Here is a 24,502-nt window from a genome sequence, read left to right as displayed (position 1 = left end):
ACATTTACCATGACATACCTCATTGAACGATCCTGGGTGATTTCAAAGTCTGTTACGCCATCGGCGTCAAACGGTGGCACAAGTTGGCTGTCCATAACAAACAAGTCGTGCGGCTCAACGTCTCCATGAAGCGCTCGACTCTTAGCGGGATCGATCCTGTACTTTTGCTGGCCCTTGCGATACAGAGCCTTCTCTACGTCATCAAAAAGGCTACACTCTTGTGAGAACATGAGAGTCTCCTTTCCAAATTCGTTTCGCTTCCTCTCATCGTCTGACAGCTCAGGGTACTTCGTAGCCATGGCGGCAAGCAGTCGCTTCTCGTCAATGAATGGCAAGACGGCGACACCTTGCCAGGCGAACTTTTTGCCATTGAGGTCGATAGGAAAGTCCTCGGGGTAGAAGTCAACAATGGAGCTGTTCGGGTCTTCCATGAGTACACGGAACGGTTCAGGGATGGCATGGTTGGATGCGGTAGGCAAGACACCCATCAGTTGCTCGTATGGATGGAAAGGTTTGCCCTTCTCAAATAGCTTGCGAGGGTCCATGTCTTCGAGACCAACAAAGTCGGCAGCGAATGGGGCATAGTGGTGAGGGAAGTACCATGTCCACGAAGGGCAGCCTTGCATATAGTAGGCCAAGACCCAGCAGAGACCTTCAGCATACTGGCGTGCGACTTTGTTGCGGAAGGCAATGTCGTTGGGTGCAACGCCAAACTTTTGCTCGTAGTAACGCTCCTCGTAGCCTTCTTCCCAGAGCTTGATGGTATCCTCTGGAGTGCCATCGTCATTTTTCTTGGGCTCGGTAGCCTGGGTTGGAGACTCGGGAACGACTGGCGTGTTGCGCCCAGGCGTCCCATTGTCGAGATCTTCTATGTCATCTGCCTTGCGCTTTCCAAGGTGGACAGGTGTTTCAGCACCAGAAGCGGATTCGGAAGCTGGCTCAGACGCCGGGACTGACTCAGGCTCCGGAATAGAGGTGCCATCAGCCTTGGCCTTCATCAGCTCCTTGAGCTTGGCAGCCGCGCTTTTGTTGGCTTGAGAATCTCGAGTATGCATAATGTCTTTGTGAACATTGCGTACCTCCTTTGACTGGGCCTGCTTGGGATCGAAGAATACGATGCCTGCACTTGTGTAGGTGTCTGTTGTCTCCTTTGCACGCTTGAATCCTGGGGCTGAAAGGCCGTTTTCGTCGGTTCGTTGGCGTTTGTTGGCGTTGTTATGGGCTTCACGTCGAGCCCTATTAGCTGCCTGGCGGTCTTGGACTTCCTTACGCTTCTTGAAGATGCCAGCCTCTCGGGTGGCAAGAGCTGAGAGAATCTGTTGTACACGGCGCATGTCAGGAAATCCATCCTTGGTCACATAGTCATCCATATCAGCGGCAAGATCTCGCCAGATACTAATGAGCAGATCGATACCCTGGTCGCGAATTTCAAGACTAGGCAAGTGTGGCAAGAAATCGTTACCGACAAAGAAACACATGAAGACCCAATCATCGAGTGAACGCTCCAAGTCATACTTGAATTTGCGCTTGGGCGTGTCCATTTCAACAGCCAAATACTCTCGCAGAATGTTGGTGTGCAGCCAGATGAAGGGCTTGAGCTGATGTTCAGACGTGGCCCATTCCGCATCAGCTTCTTCTTCAGTGAGCTTCTTGCCATCATCAGGGAATTCACAGTTGGTTCGGATATGACCTTTGCGACCACAGCGGGTGCAGACCTTGTCCTTACCAGAGTCGAAGAAGACGTCTTCTCTGAGAACACGAAAGTAAGGCTCATGAGTGGCAAGACTCAGCATGATCAAGTCGGCATCCAAACCGTAGATGACGTGCGAGGTATTGGGGTCATGTGTAGGCATAGCGCGTTGAGAGCGAATGAAGTTCATGATTTTGTGTTCTCCTTCACCAGGCACAGATGCATCTGAAATGATGACTTTCATGTCCTTCCACGAAGGGTCGGTTGTGAACTTGTACGCACACCAGTATTGAAGACTCTCGGCAAGAAGATGCATGAAGGGTGTACCAGGGGTGATTGCATTAGAGTCCCAGGTCTTTTCAACGACCTCTTCGAGACTATTAATGTCCTCGCCACGGCTGGCCTTTTGTGAGTTGAGGATCTTCTGAAACTCTGCACGCTCGTCGTCCTTTTCCTTTGCTTCTTTGGCTGATCGGAAACGACGCGATCGCTGCTGGTTCATTTTGGCACGGGGGGCAACACCATCGACGGCCATGTAGAGCAGCTTACGGGGACGCACCATGCCGAGGACACGGTCAGTGTACTCGAAAATGGCAAGCATCATGTCAGCCTCAGTCTTGGGCGCGGGCTTATCTTCGGGGTGCGAGCATGGATGCACAATGCCGTTCATGTCGAGGTACAAGTTGTCGAACTCCTCACCGTTGGGGTTGGGTCCAGTACGGTCTACGGGGATGACGGCATCACCGACTTTCTTGGGCAGTTCCTCTTGCACACTTGATACGATCTTGGGGTATTTCTGGCTGAGCCAGCGAAACATGGCGGGAACACCCATTGTGGCGGAAGGCGCTCAGTGGCGCGCTGTGTAAGGGAAGGGTGCGAGGGTTGTACGTAGAGGAATGGGGGAAAGTGCGGCGATGGCGCAGACGCGTGTGCTAGTGCTCTGGAAGTGTGGGTAGTATTGCGAAGATACTGAAAAGGCTGGAAAGTGCGGCGACTGACGCTTCTATCGATGAAGCGCCCCTTAGAAAGAAAGAAAGAAACTGCCTGGCGGCGAACACTGTGGCCCTCCTACTGTGTGATGGCGCTAGAGGCGATATCTAACAGCAGCAACAGGGAAAAAAGCCTCCTAAGATCGCAGGCTTGTTTGGCGCGCTGTGGCCGAGTTGCGCGTGGGATTGATGGGGATGGGGGGAGGAAGGGGGTGGAGTGTTACGGTGAGAAGTCGACAAAGACGCGCAAGAGTACAAGATTCACTGCCAAGACCGGAAACCGGGGCTTAGCCGAGCAACGTGCGACCAGGGTGCGGTGTGAGCGAGCCGCAGCCCGTGCGCCGAATTATACGTGGAGCTTCAAGGCACGGGTGAATGCTGTCTTCACCTGTGCGGGCGGCAGTCACGTTGGCTGAACGAGGACGCCGGGCTGATCCGATGGTTCCTCACACATATACTACATACATTCGCATGAACATTCACCCAATCGCTGCCCCTGCCCCTGCCATGAAGCCATAGCCCGCCCAATTTCCTCAAGATGATGCGAGTACTCGAGGCCAACGCGCCTCCCAAGCAGACTGCCACGGATACTATCAGCACGCTGAGCGGGCGCCTGACCAGCGCAACCCTCCTCGAAGACCGCCGCGCTGCCATTCTCGGCCTCCGTAGTTTTGCAAAAGAATACCCCGCCTCAGTCGCATCAGGAGCGTTGCGGGGACTCATTACATCTCTTACCAAAGATGGCGACGATGTGGACACGCTCAAGGTGGTGCTCGAGACGCTGCTCATGCTCTTCCACCCCGACGAGAACAGTCCAGAAGCCTCCGAGGAAATAGCCCTGTGGCTGGCCGATCAATTCTCTCAAGTATGTGCTTCCTTTTTGTGCGCGTGCCTGCTAGTGCTGAGCTTATGGTAGCGACAAGACAACATCACTTTGCTCGTTGACCTCCTGGAGAAGCCAGATTTCTACTCCCGCCTGTACTCGCTGCAGCTGATTCGCGCCATCTCGCAAGCACGGCCCCAACGAACCCAAGAATGTGTCCTCACAGCGCCTGGCGGCATCGAGCGCCTCGTCGCAACCCTCGATGATCCACGAGATGCCATTCGCAACGAAAGTCTCGTTGTACTCAACGACTTAGCGCGCTCCTCTTCTGAACTCCAAAAGCTATTTGTTTTCGAGGATGCCTTTACCAAAATATTCAACCTGATACATGCTGACGGTGGGCTCACACAGGGTGGGGTTGTGGTTCAGGACTGTCTGAGTTTGCTAGCCACTCTCATTCGCTTCAATGTTTCCAACCAGACCAATATTCGTGAGATGGGTCATGTCGCACGATTCTCTGCACTACTTCCCGGGGGAAAGAAGCCAAAAAAGGCACGTCCCACTGTAGAAGGCGAGGACGACTGGGTCAGTCCACAAAGCGACAAGAATGTTTGGGGTCTGCTTGCCATCATGCGCATGTTCCTCGTCAAAGGGAGCCCAGGTACACTGCAAAACCAAAATGTTTTTCAACAACATGGCCTTGTCCGCCAGCTTCTCAACATTGCTTTCGATCCTGTAACTGCAATGCCCATCAAAATCGAGGCTCTCAACACTTGCGCCGACCTCATCAGAGGCAATCCCCGACTACAAGAAGACTTTGCCCAAGAGCAGGTTCGGCCCATTGTCGAAACCGTTACAAATGGTGTGGCTTCTCCAAATGGCACCGCGCAAGTATATGTTATCGAAGCGCTACTCAACCTCGTGCTCTCCCCTGCACCCAATGACCTTTTTGATTTGCGCAATGCAGGATGCGAGTGTATCAAGGCCTATTTTTACAATCACGTGCAGATTCAGGAACATTTCCTCAACCGAGCTATCGGTGGCCACGAAGGTGGTGATGAGACCGCTAATGCGCTGACTATACTGATGGCGGGTCCGCAAGTTCCTCCAACTGGCGACCCCTACAGGATTTGGTTTGCAGCAACCCTAATATACCATCTCATTTTCGACGATTACCAAGCAAAAAATACATTGATGCAAGTCAAAGAAGGCGACGCGGAAAGTGGCGAGGAAGTCGTCACATGTATACAGACATTAACTGCAAACCTGATTGCAAGTCTGCAGCTCGGCGAAGACGAGCGCATCTCAGTCGCCTACCTGATGCTTTTGCTAGGCTGGCTTTTCGAGGATGCCTCGGCAGTAGATGACTTCTTGGCAGAAGCTAGCAGTTTACAAAGCCTAGTCCAAGCGGTATTGACACCGGGAGAGGATCGTGTGTTGATTAGAGGCCTGTGTGCAGCACTGTTGGGCGTCGTGTATGAATTCTCAACAAGGGATTCGCCAGTGCCGCGACGCGAACTCCAGCCAATACTTACCTCAAAGCTCGGTCGCGACAAGTACCTCGACGCCATCACGGGGCTGCGACACCACCCTCTTGTGCGCGACTTTGAGGTATTACCTCGCAATAGTGGGGGTGGCGGCAGTTTACCCGATGTGTTCTTCGACGAGACCTTTATAGACTTTTTGAAAGACAACTTTAGTCGCTTGTCTCGAGCGATTGACCGAAATCCGAACATTGAGCAGCATCAGTCGCATGATGGCGTTGATCGAGACGTAGTTGATGCGTTACGTGGTGAGAGAGATGAAAAGGAGCAGACCATCCAAGAGCTTCAGGCACAACTCATGACTCTGGAGCAAAAACTAAACAATGAACAAGCCGAGCATCGCAAGACGCAGCAAGCCGCGGAAGAGCAAAGAAATACGCTAAAACGCATCAATGACAAACTGCATGACGACCTTGACAAGGAAATCGCGAACAAGGATCGCGAGCACCGACAAACTATACTTGAGACAGAAAACAGATACAATCTCCAAATTGTTGCGCTCAACAACAAGCTGCAACAAGCGACTAAGGATGCAAACACCGCCGTCGCAAAAGTCAAGCAAGAATATGACGGAAAATTGCTCGATACAAACAGGATACGAGCTGAGCTGGAAAGTCGACTGGCTGTCTCAGACAAAGCTCGGCAAGAGGCTTCAGAGAAGATCCGTAGCCTTGAGCAATCGCTGAACCAGACACGTGGTGAAGTGGCTACCATCACCGAAAGCCTGCGTAATGCGCAATCGCAAGCCCAAAAGAGCGAGGGCGAGATAAAGAAACTTACAGACGAAAAGGAAGCACAGATTAAGAAACTGAAGGAAGACAAGGAGGCGCAGATCAAGCAACTAGAGGACGAAAAGGAGGTGCAGGTCAAGCGACTCGAGGAAGAAAAGGAAGCAAACCTCAAGCAATTTAAATCAGAAAAAGAGACCCTCCAGTCGAGCGTCGACGAACTCAAGAAAGAGAACCAAGATCTCAAGACCAAGGCCCAAGACCAAACATGGAAGGTCAAAGATGCAGAGGAGAAGCTGCGCAAGGCCGAGTCGGGTGCGAAGTCCACAAAGGAGAAGGAAATCAAGGAGCTGCAAGAGAAGCTACGCAAAGCCCAAGAGAATGAGAAAGAGAAGACGACCGAGTTGGAAGATCTTATCATGGTACTTAGTGATCTCGAAGAGAAGAGGAGTAAAGACAAGGTATGTTGTGACTGGAAGCTAAATACGAACGATGCTAATGATTGTAGGAACGTCTCAAAGCTCTTGGGCAAGAAGTATCTGACGACGAAGAGGATGATGACGACGATGATGATGACGAAGAAGACGAAGATAGTGACGAGGATGAAGAATAGGAAGAGAAGAAAAAATAGGACATTGTCGTCCGCACGTAGCCGTAGCTCTGTGACTACTCATAGCCTTGACAGCAGCTCAGAAATACTTATATATGTCATCGGCAAGAACACTGACTTGAACAATTCATACATCAACGTCACATGTCATTTTGAATACTGACACACTAACTCGGACTGCAGGCCTATCGAAGCTCTGCTTGAGGCTCACCCACCCCCTAAAACACCATAGCCCCCCCATCCACAATAATATCCGTCCCATTAATATACCTCCCCGCCTGACTACACAGCAACACCACCGCCCCCGTAATCTCCCACGGATGCCCCATCCTGCCCATCGGATTTCTCGCATTCCAACTATTCCTCGCCCGCTCCAGCCCCTCGCCCTCATTCAAGATCGTATCCATATACCCAGGACTCACACAATTCACCCTGATCCCAAAGCTACTCCACTCAGCCGCCAGACTCTTGGCCAGCGACAGCAGCGCCGTCTTCGACGCATTATATGCAGCCTGGGGCTGCGGGAAATTCGTATGATGCGCGGATATACTAGCTGTGAAAACGATACTACCCCCTGTCCCTTGATCACGGAGTTGGCGCGCAACGGCTTGCGCGCAGAGAAAGGAGCCGGTGAGATTGACATCGTGGGTTCTGCGCCACTCGTCGGCGGTCATGTCGATGGCGTGCGTGCAGCCGACTACGCCGGCGAAGCAGAGCAGGGTTGAGATTTCGCCGAGGACTTTGAGGGTGTCGGAGAGGGCGGTGGCGATGGCGGTGTCAGAGCGCACGTCGACGGCGATGGTGAGGATGCGGGCGTGCGGGAATTGAGAGTGCAGCGTTTTGACGCTGGAGAAGGCGCCGTCGGGGTTTAGGTCCCAGAGGGCGAGGCCCGTGGCGCCGTGTTCGAGGAGGGCGCGGGCGGCTTCGAGGGCGAGGGTGCCGGTGCCGCCGGTGACTTTGGAGGAGGGTTAGGTTGAGTGGTGGTTGTAGGGGGAGGGTGGATGTGGATGTTTAACGTACTGATTGCGTTGCCCTTGACTTGAAACCTGTACTGGGCTCTTTGTGCTGCAGACAGCCCCTCTGGGGGCGGCTGAGGCGCAGTAACAGGATTGTCTGCTGTTGATAGTGTCATTTCTGGCAGTTGTCTATTGACGAGCGCTGCGCGGTCTTCTCCGTCTCCAGCCATTTTGGTGTAGTTAGGATTGGGCAGATGGTCTAACTAGAAAGTAATGGTTTTCCCTGGGCTTCTCTGTAATAAGATCTACATTGCAGTGGAATATAGAGGCTGTTTTTATATTTGGTTGTCGGACGACAGATGTCCGCGTTTTACTGAGGTCTGGTGGAGCTTCCTTCGAGCTTGAACATGACGTCGCGAGGCTTGCCCCACCCCCACTACTAGGTATACGTTCATCAGTCTGGGGCTGTGGAAAGTTTGCCGAGCGTCTAGGGACGACTTAGAAAAGATATTTTTGTGCTTGGCTGAGTGATCATGGTTTTTCTTAATGTATCATGTCCCGAAGCTGTACGGATGTCGGCTTGCGCAGAGGCAGTAGTAGGCTGTCAGTTTGGACTGGATGTAAATGCAGAGTTTGTAACTGTACACGGACAGTATGGTACAAGGTGTTCAACAACTGCGAAGAAGAGTGCTATCAACATTACGAGTCTATAGGAAAAGAGGTACGTATCCTCCAAGAAGAGGGGCCCGTACATGGCCTGTCAAGTCAAACCCAATTCCTTGGTAAAGACTGCGCAAAAAGCATCTGCACCAAAGTATAGACATGTAGGTGTACTTTTTTTTGTAACAAGAGCCAAGCTAGGCGTATGCAGCCACGAATACAAGTGTGCCTCAAAGGGGCAATTTTGTAAATACCCATGGATCACGGGTGCCCTTCGGTGCCCCTCGTCCCCTGTAACCGGGCACCCAAATAGAGGCCGCAAGTGTGCCGTTGAAAGCGCCCCAAGTCCGCCATATGCCGTCGAAGATACTGTATTAGGCAAGTATCAGGATAGCTGTAGATTGCTGTTGCCCTTCGTGCCCTTTTTCGAGCAACCCATGCTCCCGGGTCGCCCAGCCCACCAGTGTAGCCATGTCAACGAATAAGCATTGCCCGTGACGTCGTGCATTATCCAACCACGAGTCAGCATCCGGGACCCGCTTGCCGCGTCTTTTGGCTCTCTCATCCCACCTTCATGTCAACTTTGTTCCAAAGCTTCCTCCGTCATCATGTTGTCCTAGATCCACGCGCCTTTTCAACTTCTTTTCCTCTTTAGAACTTTCTACTCCTGCATTTTCTTCTTGTTCTTTGAGCGTCTTCGTTGTTGCTTTTTTGGGCCGTGGCTTTGCTTGATCAGATGTCTTATCTACAAAACTCGCTGCGGAGATTCCGCCGCACGCAAACTCATAATGTCGACACTATCCGACTACAGCCGCTTGCTGAGCTGTCCGGCTCGCTCGGAGACCTGGGGACGTTACTGCCGCTCATGACTGCGCTGGTTATATCGAATTCGATATCATTACCCTCCACACTGCTCTTCACAGGAGCGGCCAACATCCTTACGGGCCTTTCCTTTGGTCTGCCTCTTCCGGTCCAGCCTATGAAAGCCATTGCTGCAGTAGCCATTGCACGCAAGTTCTCCCTCAACGAAAACGCAGCAGCCGGGATAGTGGTAGCAGTATTGGTAGGCTTCTTCAGTGTCACAGGTCTGCTCAACTGGGCAAACCGCGTGACGCCCATCCCAGTCGTCAAGGGCATCCAAGTCGGAGCTGGACTCTCGTTATGCCTGAGCGCTGGATCAAATATGCTTCTCCCGCTGACCTGGACCGGCCCATGGTGGGGCGACAACCTCCTCTGGGCCCTCGCAGCCGTCCTCTTACTCCTCTGCACCTTTGCCCATCCCCGCATGCCATATGCAATGATCGTCTTCACAACCGGCATCATTCTCTCCCTAGCATCCTCCCAGGACGCAGACATCACAGTCCCTGAAGCAGCAATCCCCATTCTCCACCCTTCAAGCCACGACTTCTGGACCGCAATCTCAACCGCTTCTCTCGGCCAATTCCCCCTCACAATACTCAACTCCGTCATCGCCGCTTCAGCCCTAGCAACTGATTTCTTTCCTTCCCCGCCCTACCCCATCGCCCCCACTGTGACGGAACTAGGCGTCTCAGTCACCGCAATCAACCTCGTAGGCTGCTGGTTCGGCGCCATGCCCGCCTGCCATGGCTCCGGCGGCCTCGCTGGTCAATACCGCTTCGGCGCCCGCAGCGGCTCAAGCGTCATCTTACTCGGCTCCCTAAAATTTACATTGGGCCTCGTCGCTTTTTGGAACTCCCCCGCCATTATTACGCTTCTCGCCAATATCCCTAAATCTCTGCTTGGCGTCTTGGTCCTCGCTGCTGGTCTGGAGCTCGCCAGAGTAGGGGAGAGCGTGAATACCGATGCGCGGGACTTGCGTGTCCTTGAGAGGGATCTCACGTGGGATGGTAAGAGGGTGAGGGAGCTGGATGAGCGGGATAGGAAGGAGAGGTGGACGGTTATGCTGGTTACGGTTGCGGCGCTGCTTACGTTTAAGAATGATGCTGTGGGCTTTGTGGCGGGGCTCGCGTGGCATTGGGGGTTTGATGTTGCGAGAAGGGTGCAGGGGTGGAGGCATGGAGAGAGTGAGGGGAGGGTGTGGATGACGGTTGGACATGGAAGGGATGAGAGTGCGGGGTTGTTGGCGCATACGGAGTCGGATACTGTTGCGTGAGTAGAGAGTGGTTAATATCGTATTATGACTTGAAGTATCACATTGCATTTCTTCAGCTTCTATCATACTCGCTTTTAATATCTTGACACAACTACTCAATAATGCCAAGGAATATAAATAACCCCAACACTCCTCTCTCTCTCTCTCTCTCTCTCTCTCTCTCTCTCTCTCTCTCTCTACCCACCCCTTCCTCTCCCTCTCCCTCTCCCCCTTCCTCCCCTCTCCCGTCTCTGACCTGGCACCCGTGTCTGCTGCCCCCTAGGCACCACCTCGCCCCTAACCCACCTCTCCTCACGCTCCCTCAAATCAATCCACCGCTCATCCACCGCCCTCTCTGCCACCTCCTCCCTCCTCCTCACCGCCCTCGCCGTAACCCCATCCTGCACCATCAACTCCATTCCAATACACTCATCAGTACCCTGCTCGTACATGCCCAGCACGAGCGCCGTGCCCGTCGCATTGTACGACGCGCGGGGATCAATGATGCCCGAGTCGCGGAACCGGACGAGCGACTGGGCGAGCAGGGGGTCTGGGTGGGGATCTGCGATGCCGTGGAAGGTCAGGCTGTGGACTGCGCCTTCGGTGCCTGCGTAGAGGCTTGGGGATGTGGGTGAGGGAATGGACAGGGTGTAGACGGGGGATTCTTGGCGGAGGGATGAGAAGTTGTGGCGGTAGGCGGTGGGGGGTGGGGGGTCACGAGGGTGGAGGTATAAATTCCATCCTTCTGATATTGTCTTTACGGAGGCTTTGGTGTCGTTGGCGATGGGGGAGACCCGGGGCTTGGATGGCTTTTTTGGAGGGGTGGATAAGGGGATGGTGGTGTAGGTGCGGGAGCCGGAGAGGCGGAGGTCGAAGACTTTGATTAGGCTGTGGACGGCTACGCCTGCTGCGATGCGTTGTGTGCCCTGGGCGGCGAGCGAGTAGATTGGGGAGGTATCGGTTGGATCTCTGTATATCTGCTCGAAACCGCGGGGGGAGCGCAGGTCGTGCAGGCGGATGAGGCCATCGTAGCCGCCGGAGAGGAATGTGTTGCCTCCGTCTGAGCCACCGTGTGGTGTGCTTGGTGTGGGCAGTATTGAGTAAACTGACATAGGGCGCGAAGTGGCTGCATTGTCGGTGACAATACTAAAGCTGCGAAGGGGCACAGGCATGAGGCCACCAGGGCCAATATGATATACCTCGATTGGTTCTATGTGTGCTTTCCGGGCTACGGCAATCTTGTCGTGAGACAGAAACTCGCAAGACCATAGCCCGCCAAAGTCTGTGCCTGCCGATGTCGTCTTGACTTCGGAGGCGGGTTTGATCTTTTCATGCGACGTGTGATCGCGATCTACAGCATACAACGCTAACGACGAGTCTGCGAGCGCAGCGGCCACCATGGGTACGCTTGAAGAAGATACCGAAAGACCATTTACCCCTCTGCGGCCAGTTTCGTACTGCTGTACTAGTGTCTCTCCTATACCAGGGTTAACACTGAGCAGCGACAGTTCGCCCGATGCAGTCCCGAAGACCATGTCTTCGCAAGCCAAATTCCGCTGATGCGGCCGGAACAGCTTCAGTCGGGTGATATCATCGCGACCTTCAAAACTGTCGGGGATTCTATACGTGAACCACGTGTTTAGGTGCTTGAAGGAGTCGTAAGCCCACGTCTGGTCACGCGCTTCTTCTAGATCCTGTTCGCGTTGCCTGATTTTCTCTACGTTTGCACCAGTTTCTTTTGTCCTCAAAATGATTTGCGTGCCCGCCGACCATGCCAGTACTTCTCGTCGCTCTCCCCACCCACCGTACATCTCTTCATAGCTGTCGATGCTGGGCTGATAGCCCATAGTTTGCCCCTGTGGGGGTCTCCACCTCTCAGGCCGCCAGGTATTGAGGCTCGTTGTATTTTGTGTGGGCTCCAAGTATGCTGCGATGAAGCCTTTGCGGTTCCAGTTGCGATATAGTGTTGTGAGGCCATGGACGGCGACACGAGCATCTGAGTCGAGGCCGCCAAAACCAAATCGGCCTTTGAGCAAGGCTTTCCATCCGTCGAGCTTTGCAAAGTTGCCCAGACGGCGACATACTAGCGAGAGATTGAGGACATCTTTGGGATGGTCAAGATGTCTCGTGATTAGCGAGAGGATCTCATTTGGGAGTGTGTTTAGAGCCGCCATGGTGTGTCCGCCGGCGGGTTTCACGGGTGAAAAATATATGGTCCTAGCGATGGGGCGGCCGGGCCTCGTATTAACTTGCTGGGGCCAGTGATGAGCATGATTGCTGGTGGTTGAAAAATGAGTTGTGCAGTGTAGGATGACGACAGGAAGCTGGCTTGGCAGGCGTTTGCACTAATAGCCGGTGAGTCACGGGCCAGGAGGGAAGGATGGGCAAGTTCGCTCTCTGACTGTCTCTTGACCTCCACTCATATACTGACTGCTAATTCACGTTTCAAGCCCACGTCATCTCACCCACGTTATTCCCAGCAACCACGTTATGGCACCCGATTCCCGGCCGTGCTCCCCCTTTGGTAGCCTTGCTTCAATTAGCCGTCGGAATGTACCCCCAGCACAACTTCTCAGCACCCGGCCATGACAGGGCGAAACCGCCTTGGCCGCCACGCTACCAGCCCGAGCTGTAACCGATTAACGCGTCCCTGACATTAAGACGCGCCAAACAGCCGCTCACAGAGCGACATCCGGGCTATCGATGTCTGATCAACCAAGTCACTTCAATGTCCGACTCGGGTCCTTGCCAAGCATCCCCTGTAGACGAACTGCACTGCCGTTTATGAGGAACAAACGTGACAGCCCCGCACCTGGACTGCCTGCGGTATCTTGTCGGTCTCTGTCGGGCGCACTCGTTTTCTCTACTATTCTAAGCAATCACCATCCCTGGCCCTGGTACTGACCCTTTGCATCAAGCGTCGTGACGACGGCTTACAAGTGCCAACTTTAACCCCCACGACTTTTGCGGCCCCTGCCGCCAGCCTCCGCGCGCCCGGTTTGCCAGTCGCAAACACTCTTGCCATTCACATTCGTGCTCGTTTGAACCAACCGCTCTGACTAGGCTGACGGCGATTGCTCTGCAACACAACCAGGCCAGGCCACGACAGCCATGGTGGCCGACGAGAAGAACGTCTTCGCATTGATCAGCGCCATCGGTGCACTTCGCGATCGGCTCCGGCACGACATTGACGGCTTGCGCCAAATTCACAACCGCCGCAAAGATGGCAATGGATCACCCATTAATCTCATTGCGCAGCTGACAGCCCTGAAATCCTCCTATGGAAGCATACAGGACTGGCTTGACGGCAGTGGCAGTGACCTGCATCCGCAGCTGCTTACTGACTTGGACATGCTCACCCACTCGTCCGATGAGCTTTCACGCTATGTGAATTCGCTCATCAAGACCTTTCAGCAATCAGACTTGCGTGCCGCTGATTTTGCAGCCAAGCTAAAGTATGCGCTTGCTAGCAGGACCATGGGCCGACTGCAGACGGTTGCGCAGAGGCAAAATGATGCTGTGAACCTACTGCTTGCAGCATGTCACTGGTGAGTTATTTAACCAGCCAGCCTCTGACGTATCAGATTCCTAACAAGCGACAGCACAGCACAGGCGCAACGAAAAATTCTGCTCTACAAGAGTCGCCAAATCAGGCAAGAGGACGTTGCAAATCTCAAGCTACTTTCACAGTCCTCAAGATGGAGTGGTGGCTGTATAGCAGGACTTGCGCAGCTGTCCTCCTTCGTTCAGTGGCTGAAGCTCTTGTTCAACAAAAAGTCTGCCCAAAATCCACTCGACAGGAACGTTTCGCCTAGCGATGCAAACTACGAGCATGTCGAAGCAATCAATCGATCAGAAGCAATCGACCGTGCGCTGCAAAGAGAAGCCACTAATCTCCGTCATGAGACGAAGCTCATCCTCGTAGGCAAGATCAACAGTGGCAAGGACCTTTTGATGCACCAATTGAAGATGCTATATGCAGAGGGCCATCAACCTGCCAATGAACGCATCAAGCACCGGTGTCAGATCATCCAAGTGGTCTACTCTCTCATGCAATCCATGGCCGATTTGCTCAAAGACACTGGTGTGTCCCTACCGTCCGAGTTGAATCAACATTTTGCTACCCTACTCAACGAGTTGGAAGCTGGTAATGAAGGCATCACACCAGATGCGGCCAAGGCCATTGATCGCCTCTGGTCGAGTCCCCAGTTTTCTAAACTGTACGACCACAACTTCGAGATTGACTTCCCCCAATATGCACCCTACTTTGCGCAAGAAGTCGCTCGCATAGCTGATCAAGACTATGTTCCTACAGAAGCGGATATCATTCGCTTGAACCAATCTATGCGCGGCATCAAGGAGCTGCGCTTCAACTGGGATGAACTGGATATTCACCTTTTCAATATCAAGGAGGGTTTTCCTGATCAATTCCGGGAACGCTGGTTCCATCAGCTTGAGGGAGCGGCTGCGCTCATGTACACCATTGATGTATCCCTGTACGACAAGCCGAGTCCCACCCAACCGAACGAGTCGCTCTTGATGGACGAATTCAGAAGCTTTGAAAGCTGGATCAGTCAGCCCGGATTTTCAACCTCTTCCATCATCATCATATTCAATAACTATACTCGTTTTACCAGAAAGATGCCACACTCGCCTCTAGAGAAGTTTTTCCCAGATTACTCATCCAGCAAAAGCGAGCCCGAAGTATCTGCGAGGCAGTACATCATGCGCCATCTCAAAACCGTCAACCACCGGGGTCTATTCTTCTATTCCTTTTGGGTCGATCTTGATACTAGCGACAACAAGCAGTTGTACTCTGCACTCAAGACAACACTAGCACAGATACAGCAACGCAGGACTCAGGAAGAAGCTCAAAGTTCGACCCGTCCAACCCAAGACTCAGAAGGCCACTCGAAAACCAGCTTGTCTAATATTGTTCGGACCTATAGTCTGAAGAAGAAAGAGGTGACTGAGATAAGTTGAGCAGATCGGCTTGCCGTGGTGTTGGCCAACCAATAGTGTTTTGTTTGCAGTTTTTGGGCTATGGCGTCTCTGGATACGAAGATACCATGGCAGCGGGTCGGCGTTCTTGCGTAGATGGGCGACCATGTGGCGACCGTTCCGCCCACAACCGAAAGGATTGGGGCGAGCGATGCCTGCATTAGGTGTTTGACACATCCAGTGCATATACCCCAGAATGATTTGTCAATATTTAGTTGTAATCTCTATTGCTCAGCCACACAACGCTCGAAGGCAACATTTTCAGCGGTTCCCCGTGACTCTATATATTGGCTCACACACGTACGACTGGATGAGAGTGCCCGCTCTTGTATAATACCTACTCGTATGTTGAATAAAGTCGACGCGACTCGTCTTGGCAATGCTACATTCGCTGGCACATCAGTTACCGACGATCGAAATGCTTGCATTCAATGACATGCGCGTCATGCGTTCCTACATACAGTGGCTGGGCCAATGGCGTGATGGCGATGCCTGATGCTACATCATAAGTGTTGATTCACTGTGCGTTAGCAAATATGTGATAAGACTCACTGTTGTCCAAGGCAGCCGTACTCGACCCATGATTGTATCGACTTTCCCGTCGGTAACACTTAGACTGGCTAGGCTACCACCATGTCCTATATTTGGTCGTGATGATTAGATAGGATTACCAACGGCCCTGTCGCAACCTTAATTCTGATCGCTGGTGACGCCGTCTCCGTGGCGAAGTCGAACAACAAAGAAGAAAATAAACAAGACTTCTTTTGAGGTGACATTGAGATACATGCAGCTTTGTGCCATTTGGTGCTGGAAAAGGCGGAGTGAGATTCGTGTTACCCCTGCTTATGCATCATCTCGTCCACTACCATGGCGGACTAGTGGCTGACGGCCTTAGACCGCCACAAACATAGCCTCTTCGTAGCTCAACGTTTTTCCTCCACTACTTGTGCCTACTGCTTCAATGCGCTTCTCCACACCCATCGCCATTCATGTGACAAATCCCATCTGTCGTCACCTCCGCACAGGCGGTATGTCCGGTCCTGCTGCTGGCGACATGCTCCACGTCACCCACCACGGCTTCGCTTGCTCTCTTTCATGACGGATCATGCTCGGGTCGCTCTTCCACGATGATTCAGCAATCCGAAACTCCAGCTTTCCTCGCCTAGCGCACCCAATACAGCAGTAACTAATCACGGATCGTTTACTGATTGAACGGCTACGCGGCATCGAACCGGCATACAGCTTGTAACGTGGCTGGCCAACATGACTAAGACCCCAGAACATGTGCTATGCAATTCCCCAAGTATCTGACGATCCGATCTCATCATGTTGTGGCAACAATAAGGTTAAGGTTAACGGCGGCAGGATCATAATCTGCATTACTTGCTTCTGTCTGTCATTTGGTCCAGCTACTATTTTGGTATTGTTTATTCAGCAGCGCTTAGAAAAGGCCTGATGGCAGAGGCAAGCTGCAGACCTGTTTCGCTTAGCAAGTGTGGCCCCCATCTTTAAGTCTAGGGGATTCTAATCAGCGGCTCAAAAGCAAGCCCATTTCAGCACATTTTGTGCACATCATTTCTATACTCCGGTTCCCATTCGTACCTGCTGGCGCCATGAATCCTCCTAGTACCACACTACCGTCAGAGTCATCACAAAGAGGTCGCCAGAGAACAAAGCAATCAGGAGAGAGCGCAGAAGCAGCCGTAAAGCCTAAGAAAGTCAATAGCGAGATCCGAAAGCAACAAAACAGGATCGCTTCACGTAACTACCGTATGTTGCTCTCAAAGGCAGCCTTTATATCCCATCTGACTTGTCTTATCGCAGGTGAAAAGCGTAAACGGAAGCTTCAATATCTCCAGCAGTTGATCAGTGATGAGACAGACGACCATCAGGGACATGAGCCTTCTCCCGAGCAACAAGAAACGTATGCGTCCTCACATTCAAGAAACCACAGCACCGTAGGCTCAAGCTTATCGCCTTACCAAATGCCTTCCACGCCTTCCAACCGTAACCTTAGCTCTCTAGGCGCCAGGAGTAAAACTTCGCAGACCCCTATTATGGCAACCACAACCACATCTTTTGGTGGTCAACATGGTACCGCATCACACGCATACGGTGTCTATTCTTCAAACTGGAACGCGCATCTCTACTCTCCGCCCCCACCTCCTCCAGCAAACACTGCCTGGAACGTGCCACCGGCTTGGACACTGGGATCTGAGCATCCTGTCCAGACCTCTCCACAGCCATCGTTGTACCACTACAGCCCTGAGCCTCCAGCGCCTATAGTATATCATCAACAAGCACAAAATATATCACAACAATCACACGAGTACCTCTCCAGCGCATACATCTATGGATACGGCTCATCACCAGGGCGTCAACACCAGGTAACCCACAATCCCTATGTGAGTTTGCCTACCTCCGCACCTGATTACCAGCGATATCACCCCCAACCGCACTGAGGTTCGCAACATGCCCATCTGCGGTAAATCCGGCGCAAAAACCGCGCATGCTGACAGAAGGAACAGTTTCCGATTGGACAAGAGCCCTTTGCGTTTGAACGATTCGTTTATATTTGAACACCAACAGCTCACACTACTCATATGATGACTCCCTTGAATAGAGAAACAACACTCGAAACATGCGTCATATTTATCGCCCAATGATGCGAGTGGACAAAGTCAGACGAGGATTACGTTGCAAAAGCTAAAAATTTGGGGCGGCTATGTGGAGATGACCACACTTCAGCTGAACTGCGCACTGAGTCGGCATCTGCTCACCCGACATGGCTATGAGAATGTTTCACACGCCCTCCAACAGAGGTATCTTACCCCTTGCAACATCGCAACGCGCACTACCCGCGACGCTTACGCCAAGAACACGCTACGCCTGAGAACAACACCATACAGTTTGCAAGACATGGCGTAGGGAGGGGTCAACGGGGGTATGTGACTCAAGAGCTACAGAAAGGGAATATGCGTGTTAGTCATAAAAGTACCGAAAGCTTTTTGCGAACTGCCGACGAGCCCTAGTATCCGACCAAAGACCCATGTGTCAAGTCTAGACTGCAGATGCAGCTGAAAAGACGTGGACGAGAGACCAGCCAGCATGAAGGTATCCTGACGTCAGCTGACCCGCATTCCTCGGGGTCCATCATCCCCACCAAACAGAATGCACCCCCGCTCAGTTTCAGAAACAGTGGTCGAGATACAGGGTGCGCTGTGCGTGTGGCTGGTTGCGACAGAGGCCTCCAGACGCAACTGACTCGGGTTGATTGCCGAACCAGAACTGCAACAGTACGCCCCCACAAACCGTGCAGACCGGTGTGAAAATAGATTAAGCGTGGCTCCTCATCACTAGCCACAGTCATGGCTATAGGAACACAGGTTGACCGGCATCATCCACACAGACTAGACAACTCATCTCGCACATCTCTCGTTCATCTGTGCTCTCGGTACAAAGCGATGGCCTACGTCACAGAAATGGTACATACAGAGAATAAAGGGCTCTCAACAGGGATTCTGTCAGATAATGAATATGCACCACTGAGCGTCTGTAGAACCGTTGGTAACATTTTTTCCACGGAAAGGGGGAGGAGAGGATAGGGGATCACAGAGTCACCTTGATATACGATTGTTTGTAGATGAGAAATTATGTAAGAATGTATACGTTTTGGAATTGAGATTGAGAAATTTGTCTGTATGTAGATAAGAGGAGTGGAGGTGGGTGAGGATAAAGATGTGTGTGTGTATTGGAATATTCAAGTTGATTCTTCTTTTCAATTCTTTTTCGTAACTTTAATTCCTCACCAGTAGTAAAAAAACAAACTCCCAACTTGAATGATTGACGAGATAGATAAGATTCACATCAGTAACATGACTTCTACTTTGAAATTTGCGCAATGAATCCATCACGTGATATCCATACTTCAACCTTATGCTCACTCACGCTCACAAGCCTCACCCGCACATAAAAAAATACTCTAATTGCCTTTTCAATCTTTCATTCTTATTCTGTGCGCTACCAAAAAGCTCACATACTGGATAAAGGTTCTTCTTACCAAAGACCCCAAAAGTTGTACTGTACAAAAATAACTACCAAAAAATAAGACCATTCATAACCCTTGCTTTCAAAAACGAGGGGGGTAAAGTGGAGAGAGGAAGTGAGGCAAAAAGCTTGCAAACGCCACTATGTTCCGTGCCTCATTCATGCAATACATGCTAAAATGTGCATTTTCTTTTTTCAACTAATGCCCCCTCCCTTTGCTCATCCTTAGTCATGATGAAACTATGCAGGCAGTGGTGGGCCCGGGGGACCCGAGCCGTTGCCACCGTTGCCCCTCGGTGGAGGCAATATGGCAGCGGGAAGAGGGTTATCTGGTATCTTTATGGGGGAATCGGGCATAGCCTTTAGGCGACCGGGGAGGTCCTCGCCCTTGATGACCTTGAGGATTTCTTGCTTGTCCAATGTTTCATATTGGACAAGCGCATCAGCTAGACGGTCTAGCTCGGTGCGTTTCGATTGAAGTAGCTCTCGTGCGCTTAACTTTGCTTCGTCTATCAAACGTCGGACTTCGTCGTCAATGAGTCGCTTGGTCTCGGGAGAGACCATTTCGTAGTTGGACTTGAAGTCGACATTACCAAGCTTGTCCGAAAATCCACATGCTGTGACCATGTTGTACGCTAGCGAAGTGGCCTGTTGGATATCGCCGGAAGCACCGTCAGCTACGTTGTCAGCACCAAAGACAATCTCTTCTGCCATCTTGCCACCCATGGCCACTTGGAGCTGACGAATGTACTGTTTGCGAGTATGGTGGTTCTCTTCCTGGGGAAGGAAGAATGTAATACCGGCAGCGTGTCCGCGAGGAAGAATGGTCGCTTTGTGAACATCATTGAAGCCCTTGGTGAAGAGACCAACAAGTGCGTGGCCACCCTCGTGGTATGCAGTGTGGATCTTGTCTTGGAGGGGGATTGTGCGTGTTTTCTTCTCAGCACCCATTGTAATCTTGTCCTTGGCCCATTCCATATCGTTGAGGGTCACAAACTTGGCCTGAAGCTTCGATGCGCGGATAGCTGCTGAGTTTGCAAGGTTCTCCAACTCTGCACCAGAAAATCCAGGGGTACCGCGGGCAATGGTGGAGAGGTCAATATCGGGCGAAAGACGAATCTTCTTAGTGTGATACTTGAGAATGGCCAATCGTCCACCGACGTCAGGAAGCTCAACTTGGACATGGCGATCGAAACGTCCAGGACGGAGAAGAGCTGGATCTAGAAGTTCAGGGTGGTTGGTTGCGGCGATGAAGATGACACCGGTGCTTTGATCAAAACCGTCGAGATCATTGAGAAGCTGGTTCAGAGTTTGGCGGTGGTAGTTGGCGTCGCGGGACTTTCGCTTTCCACCTACAGCATCCAACTCGTCGATGAATACAATGGCAGGCGCCTTGGAACGAGCAGCAGTAAAGAGTTCGCGGACACGCTTCGCTCCGACACCAACGTAGACTTCGTCGAATTCGGAACCAGACATGTAGAAGAAGGGTACGCCAGCCTCGCCTGCGCAAGCACGAGCAAGCAGAGTTTTACCGGTACCCGGAGGGCCAACAAGGAGGACACCTTTGGGCAATCTTCCACCGAGTTTGTTATACTTGTCTGGATTCTTGAGAAAGTCGACGACATCCAGGAGTTCTTCCTTGGCTTCGTCACAACCGTGGACGTCACTGAAACGGGTGTTCTGCTGCTCCGGACGAACCTCGGCAGTAGTGCCACCGCCAACTTTCTTGAGAACACCACTGGTCTCAACGAAAAGTGTAATCAGGACCAGGGATACGTAGGCAGCCAGAGCGAAACCGCAGATCCATCGGATCCACTTGAAGATGACGTTCATCAAGGACTCCTCGACAACAACATAGACAGGGTCGGTCTTAACGCCACTGCCACCCTTAGTTCTTGCGACCTGGGCCGAGTTGGCGTTTGCCCCGAGAGCCTGAGTGATGGCCTGGCGCTTTTCTGGTGAAAGTCCTTCCTGAACAACACCTTGCTGTCCAGTCTTTGTCAAGGCCTCGTTGTAAAGCTTGTCTATGACATCGTTTGTAGCGAAAAGTCCTGTGTTGTACCGGTTGATGATTATTTGAGGCATGTTGGCGCGCATAAGTGCCGAGTAGAAGGAAGCCTGAGACGGTGCGCTGTTGGGGTGCTTGTTGGCAGTCTGTTCCAATCGAGCCAGTTGTTCATGCGAAGGTCCACCGAAGAGCGAGCGTTGTTGTATGAGATTCAATCCGAGCATTCCTGGCTTCGAGAGCTGACGGAGGTGCGATAGAGGGCCGTTACGAGACATGGTAGAGTATTGACATGCTTTGATCGAGGCGAAGGGTGAGGCGCTAGCGAAAGGGTTGCATAGTCCGACTCGCGATGCTGCATCACGTCAGTTGTGCTTTGTGCCGGATGCATTTGTTCCTACTGACCTGGAGATAGCTTCGGGAATGGAGTAGCGCAAGCGGCGGGGAAGGGAGCAGATTCGGAGTATTCGGGACGAGCAGGCTGCGCGCATTGCTATATTCATATCACTATGATGAACGGGGGCGATGGGTTTGGGTTTACGTACATGCGCTCCTGCTATAATGGCAGACGGAGATGATCGTGAAGTATGAAGCTGACGGGTGCCGGCAGCCATGGGCTTTCGCCCAAAGCCGTGACAAGAGGATCGCAAGACAGTGGACATGGTTGGCCACAGCTCGGCAGTAACAGAAGCGACGTTCTATGTATTCTCTATCAGCATGGGGCTCAATGACGCGATGTCGGGATTCGTGGCAAACCGTACCTGGACTGCGCCGGCCGCATGGAAGGCCATAGTGGAGATTGTGCAGCGGCAGAGGCCGCAAAGACTATGTACAATACCAGATGGAGGGGTGAAGGATAGAGTTACGCAAGTGAAAGCAAAAAGTCGTGGCGGCGAAAGGCCACTGGACGTTGACGTTGATGTTGTCTAGAAAGAGGAAGAATAGGCCAGTGCGCATCGATCGTCTGGTCTTGGACCCTTGCATGACATCGCCCTCCGCCTCCCACCGTGGCTTGACACCTGGCGTTCCCACTCTGTCTTGGCAACATGTGTACATATGTACATAGTCCACCTCAGACTGTCGTTGTTGGGTGCAGTATGCTCTCACAAGTATGGACAAGTCTTACAGTCCCATGCTCTTCCCCAGAATACCGGCGCGGGGTAAAGTTTTGCCTAAAAGAGCGCATCTATGACAGGCTGCGAAACCGGCGGGGCGCTTCCGTCCCAGACTGGATGAACAGAGACAAACAGTACGGGAACACAAGAGTAGATGAATGCTTGGTTATACAGCTACAGGTAGGCAATGCTTGCTAAGTCTGTGAAGTTGCTCAAACATGGAGGCTGGAGTTCGGAACACCTCGGTTGGCGGGGTTAGGGAACCACGGCTATCACTGCGCGCGGAGCATCGCATAGAGTTGACCTGATACATTTGCCAATCTTGATTCTGGTATACAGCCATGGCATCTCCAAAATGGAAGAAACTGTATGAATATGCAGCATGCGACGTACGCCTATCTTGTCTGTGTCTATACACTTCTCAAATAACTCACCTTGCATAGCTCGCAGATGGTCTGCTCAAGCTCCACGTTCCTGGCGCAGGCTTTCTCGCAGACATAAGTATAGGCGCCTTTAACCTTTATGTGCAACAGACCCACTGAATCGTGTCCAGGGCCGCTGCTCCATACTGCGAGCATTCCGAAGCCTGAGCCGAGAAAGGTGCTTGCGCCTGCATCGACCTTCCTCATGATCCCCAAAGCCACCAAGTCTTTCCCGACCCCATCACAGATGCCAGGCAATATACCTGCCTCCAATCTCTCAGACTCAAAACCATATGCAGATTATACCGAGAACGGCACCATTGTCGTCATCAGCCAACCATCTGGTCAGAGTTGCGCCGTGGTGGGGGGCATAATGGCGGCTCGCATGCAGCATCTTGGAGCAGAGGGCATTGTAGTTGACGGCCGTGTGAGGGATATTAGTGCTCTGAACCAGACCAAATTGCCCATCTGGTCCAAAGCAACATCTGTGATTGGGGCGGGGGCCGAGACAAAGTTTCATGCGCATAACGTGCCTGTGAAGATTGGCGAAACGATTGTCGAGGCTGGCGACATCATCATGATAGACCCATTCGAGAATGGCGTGGTCGCAGTACCACAGGCAAAAGTGGACGAGCTGCTCGAGCTGCTGCCGAAGCTGGTCGAGGCCGATGAGAAGGTTACTGCAGACGTTGGGAATGGAGTCAGCGTAGAAGAAGCCTTCAAGCGGCACCGAGGTTAGTTGGCTGGTTATTATCGGTAGAATTCTAGGTATTTTTCCAATCAGACATGGAATGTCCGCCTCAATGGCGACAGGATGCGAGAAGCCACTGAGAGGGCTCGCAATCAGATGACGCCCGCTAACCCAAATGCCGGGTCCGTGCACCGCCCATTTTCGCGATCCCGGGTTCAGAACAACGATTCAAGCTTTGGTTAAATCATCACCTCCAACCCTCCACACCACCCCCATCCCAACTCGAGGACCCCCAATTGCCCCGGAGCATTCACAATGGGTATCACCGACTTCTTCAGCGACGTCTGGGAGACCTTCTCCCACCCCTCGGCCGACGCCGAGCACCCCGTCCAGGGTGGCACCAGCACCAAATCGCCCGCTTCCGGCACCGACGAGGAGAGCGGCGACGAGGCCGAGGTCAACAAGCAGGACGCCAAGTCAGGCGGCTCAGATGAGCAGGGACACAAGCCTTCCGAGGAGTCTGAAGAGGACGAGGACGAGGAGGAAGAGGAGGAGCCAGACCCAAAGGACACGCTTGAGAAGGGTGAGTGACTCTGGAAGACGCAGAATATGGCACAAAACACGGGCAGAATCAATTGCCTTTCGGATAGGGCTGGATGCGGTGCTATTGGATGGGAATGTGCAGGCATCCACTTAGGCCCAACGCATCATCAGATGGCGGTATAAAAGAAAGACGCATGACTAACAGTTCATTGCAGAATGCGCTGAGTCCAAGGAATGCCACGGCCCCAAGCACCACTACGACGAATGCGCCCAACGGGTAACAGGCCAGATTGAGGAGAAGGGCAAGGCCGACGAGGACTGCGTTGAAGAATGTACGTCACCACCACACCTCGCCTTGACCGAGAGATGAGCTAATATCTTATCAGTTTTCCACCTCGCTCACTGCGCAACCCAATGCGCCGCCCCCAAGCTCTTTGCTCAGCTCAAGTAAACCGATCTACCCCACAACATCCACTTTCCCATACCAGCGTATAGATAGTGCATCAGGGTCAGCCATTCGGATTGCGTGCAAATGATCAAGACATTTATGGATGGCTGTAAATAC

At 52.4% G+C, this 24,502-nt stretch overlaps 9 protein-coding genes across 9 annotated transcripts; 6 read left to right on the top strand and 3 right to left on the bottom strand.

Moving 5' to 3' along the window:
* Nucleotides 1–3,044: 3,044 nt before the first annotated feature.
* On the top strand, nt 3,045–5,886 carry COCSADRAFT_269709 (uncharacterized protein). The gene is made up of 3 exons (XM_007697661.1): nt 3,045–3,544; nt 3,596–5,394; nt 5,673–5,886. Exons 1-3 carry the CDS (start codon nt 3,218–3,220, stop codon nt 5,713–5,715), a joined length of 2,169 nt encoding a protein of 722 aa, XP_007695851.1. The 5' UTR covers nt 3,045–3,217; the 3' UTR covers nt 5,716–5,886.
* Nucleotides 5,887–6,575, top strand: COCSADRAFT_269710 (uncharacterized protein). Its single transcript, XM_007697660.1, has 2 exons — nt 5,887–6,235; nt 6,283–6,575. Exons 1-2 carry the CDS (start codon nt 6,057–6,059, stop codon nt 6,545–6,547), a joined length of 444 nt encoding a protein of 147 aa, XP_007695850.1. The 5' UTR covers nt 5,887–6,056; the 3' UTR covers nt 6,548–6,575.
* A 27-nt stretch (nt 6,576–6,602) lies between these two features.
* COCSADRAFT_79164 (uncharacterized protein) lies at nt 6,603–7,570 on the bottom strand (the record flags this gene model as incomplete). Its single annotated transcript, XM_007697659.1, has 2 exons — nt 6,603–7,339; nt 7,405–7,570. 2 exons carry the CDS (start codon nt 7,568–7,570, stop codon nt 6,603–6,605), a joined length of 903 nt encoding a protein of 300 aa, XP_007695849.1.
* Nucleotides 7,571–8,581: 1,011 nt separating this feature from the next.
* COCSADRAFT_33130 (uncharacterized protein) lies at nt 8,582–10,280 on the top strand. Its single transcript, XM_007697269.1, has one exon. It carries the CDS (start codon nt 8,737–8,739, stop codon nt 10,132–10,134), a length of 1,398 nt encoding a protein of 465 aa, XP_007695459.1. The 5' UTR covers nt 8,582–8,736; the 3' UTR covers nt 10,135–10,280.
* On the bottom strand, nt 10,223–12,493 carry COCSADRAFT_269692 (uncharacterized protein). Its single transcript, XM_007697658.1, has one exon. It carries the CDS (start codon nt 12,285–12,287, stop codon nt 10,311–10,313), a length of 1,977 nt encoding a protein of 658 aa, XP_007695848.1. The 5' UTR covers nt 12,288–12,493; the 3' UTR covers nt 10,223–10,310.
* Nucleotides 12,494–12,929: 436 nt separating this feature from the next.
* Nucleotides 12,930–15,440, top strand: COCSADRAFT_133578 (uncharacterized protein). Its single transcript, XM_007697657.1, has 2 exons — nt 12,930–13,661; nt 13,716–15,440. Exons 1-2 carry the CDS (start codon nt 13,225–13,227, stop codon nt 15,094–15,096), a joined length of 1,818 nt encoding a protein of 605 aa, XP_007695847.1. The 5' UTR covers nt 12,930–13,224; the 3' UTR covers nt 15,097–15,440.
* A 1,046-nt stretch (nt 15,441–16,486) lies between these two features.
* COCSADRAFT_269643 (uncharacterized protein) lies at nt 16,487–17,918 on the top strand. The gene is made up of 3 exons (XM_007697656.1): nt 16,487–16,884; nt 16,939–17,519; nt 17,643–17,918. Exons 1-3 carry the CDS (start codon nt 16,728–16,730, stop codon nt 17,691–17,693), a joined length of 789 nt encoding a protein of 262 aa, XP_007695846.1. The 5' UTR covers nt 16,487–16,727; the 3' UTR covers nt 17,694–17,918.
* A 1,107-nt stretch (nt 17,919–19,025) lies between these two features.
* COCSADRAFT_33127 (uncharacterized protein) lies at nt 19,026–22,114 on the bottom strand. The gene is made up of 4 exons (XM_007697268.1): nt 21,928–22,114; nt 21,712–21,864; nt 21,572–21,659; nt 19,026–21,521 (listed from the first exon to the last, which is right to left on the bottom strand). The coding sequence occupies exons 1-4, from the start codon at nt 21,955–21,957 to the stop codon at nt 19,402–19,404; spliced, it is 2,391 nt and encodes a 796-aa protein (XP_007695458.1). The 5' UTR covers nt 21,958–22,114; the 3' UTR covers nt 19,026–19,401.
* Nucleotides 22,115–22,908: 794 nt separating this feature from the next.
* Nucleotides 22,909–24,388, top strand: COCSADRAFT_167424 (uncharacterized protein; the record flags this gene model as incomplete). Its single annotated transcript, XM_007697655.1, has 4 exons — nt 22,909–23,437; nt 23,702–23,977; nt 24,153–24,269; nt 24,324–24,388. The coding sequence occupies 4 exons, from the start codon at nt 22,909–22,911 to the stop codon at nt 24,386–24,388; spliced, it is 987 nt and encodes a 328-aa protein (XP_007695845.1).
* Nucleotides 24,389–24,502: the final 114 nt, after the last annotated feature.

This window comes from Bipolaris sorokiniana (assembly GCF_000338995.1).
Source record: "Bipolaris sorokiniana ND90Pr unplaced genomic scaffold COCSAscaffold_2, whole genome shotgun sequence".
NCBI lineage: Eukaryota > Fungi > Ascomycota > Dothideomycetes > Pleosporales > Pleosporaceae > Bipolaris > Bipolaris sorokiniana.
This window is presented reverse-complemented; position numbering and strand designations above follow the sequence as displayed.

Coding starts and splice junctions, on each gene's coding strand:
- COCSADRAFT_269709 (XM_007697661.1), top strand. CDS start 3,218: ATGATGCGAGTACTCGAGGCCAACGCGCCTCCCAAGCAGACTGCCACG. Junction 3,545..3,595: donor TGGCCGATCAATTCTCTCAA/GTATGTGCTTCC, acceptor AGCTTATGGTAG/CGACAAGACAACATCACTTT. Junction 5,395..5,672: donor CAAGCCGAGCATCGCAAGAC/GCAGCAAGCCGC, acceptor GTCGACTGGCTG/TCTCAGACAAAGCTCGGCAA.
- COCSADRAFT_269692 (XM_007697658.1), bottom strand. CDS start 12,287: ATGGCGGCTCTAAACACACTCCCAAATGAGATCCTCTCGCTAATCACG.
- COCSADRAFT_269643 (XM_007697656.1), top strand. CDS start 16,728: ATGAATCCTCCTAGTACCACACTACCGTCAGAGTCATCACAAAGAGGT. Junction 16,885..16,938: donor GATCGCTTCACGTAACTACC/GTATGTTGCTCT, acceptor GTCTTATCGCAG/GTGAAAAGCGTAAACGGAAG. Junction 17,520..17,642: donor AGGTAACCCACAATCCCTAT/GTGAGTTTGCCT, acceptor CAGAAGGAACAG/TTTCCGATTGGACAAGAGCC.
- COCSADRAFT_33127 (XM_007697268.1), bottom strand. CDS start 21,957: ATGGCCTTCCATGCGGCCGGCGCAGTCCAG. Junction 21,865..21,927: donor ATGCGGCCGGCGCAGTCCAG/GTACGGTTTGCC, acceptor GAGAATACATAG/AACGTCGCTTCTGTTACTGC. Junction 21,522..21,571: donor ATTCCCGAAGCTATCTCCAG/GTCAGTAGGAAC, acceptor GACGTGATGCAG/CATCGCGAGTCGGACTATGC.
- COCSADRAFT_269710 (XM_007697660.1), top strand. CDS start 6,057: ATGCAGAGGAGAAGCTGCGCAAGGCCGAGTCGGGTGCGAAGTCCACAA. Junction 6,236..6,282: donor AGAAGAGGAGTAAAGACAAG/GTATGTTGTGAC, acceptor TAATGATTGTAG/GAACGTCTCAAAGCTCTTGG.
- COCSADRAFT_33130 (XM_007697269.1), top strand. CDS start 8,737: ATGTCTTATCTACAAAACTCGCTGCGGAGATTCCGCCGCACGCAAACT.
- COCSADRAFT_133578 (XM_007697657.1), top strand. CDS start 13,225: ATGGTGGCCGACGAGAAGAACGTCTTCGCATTGATCAGCGCCATCGGT. Junction 13,662..13,715: donor CTGCTTGCAGCATGTCACTG/GTGAGTTATTTA, acceptor AACAAGCGACAG/CACAGCACAGGCGCAACGAA.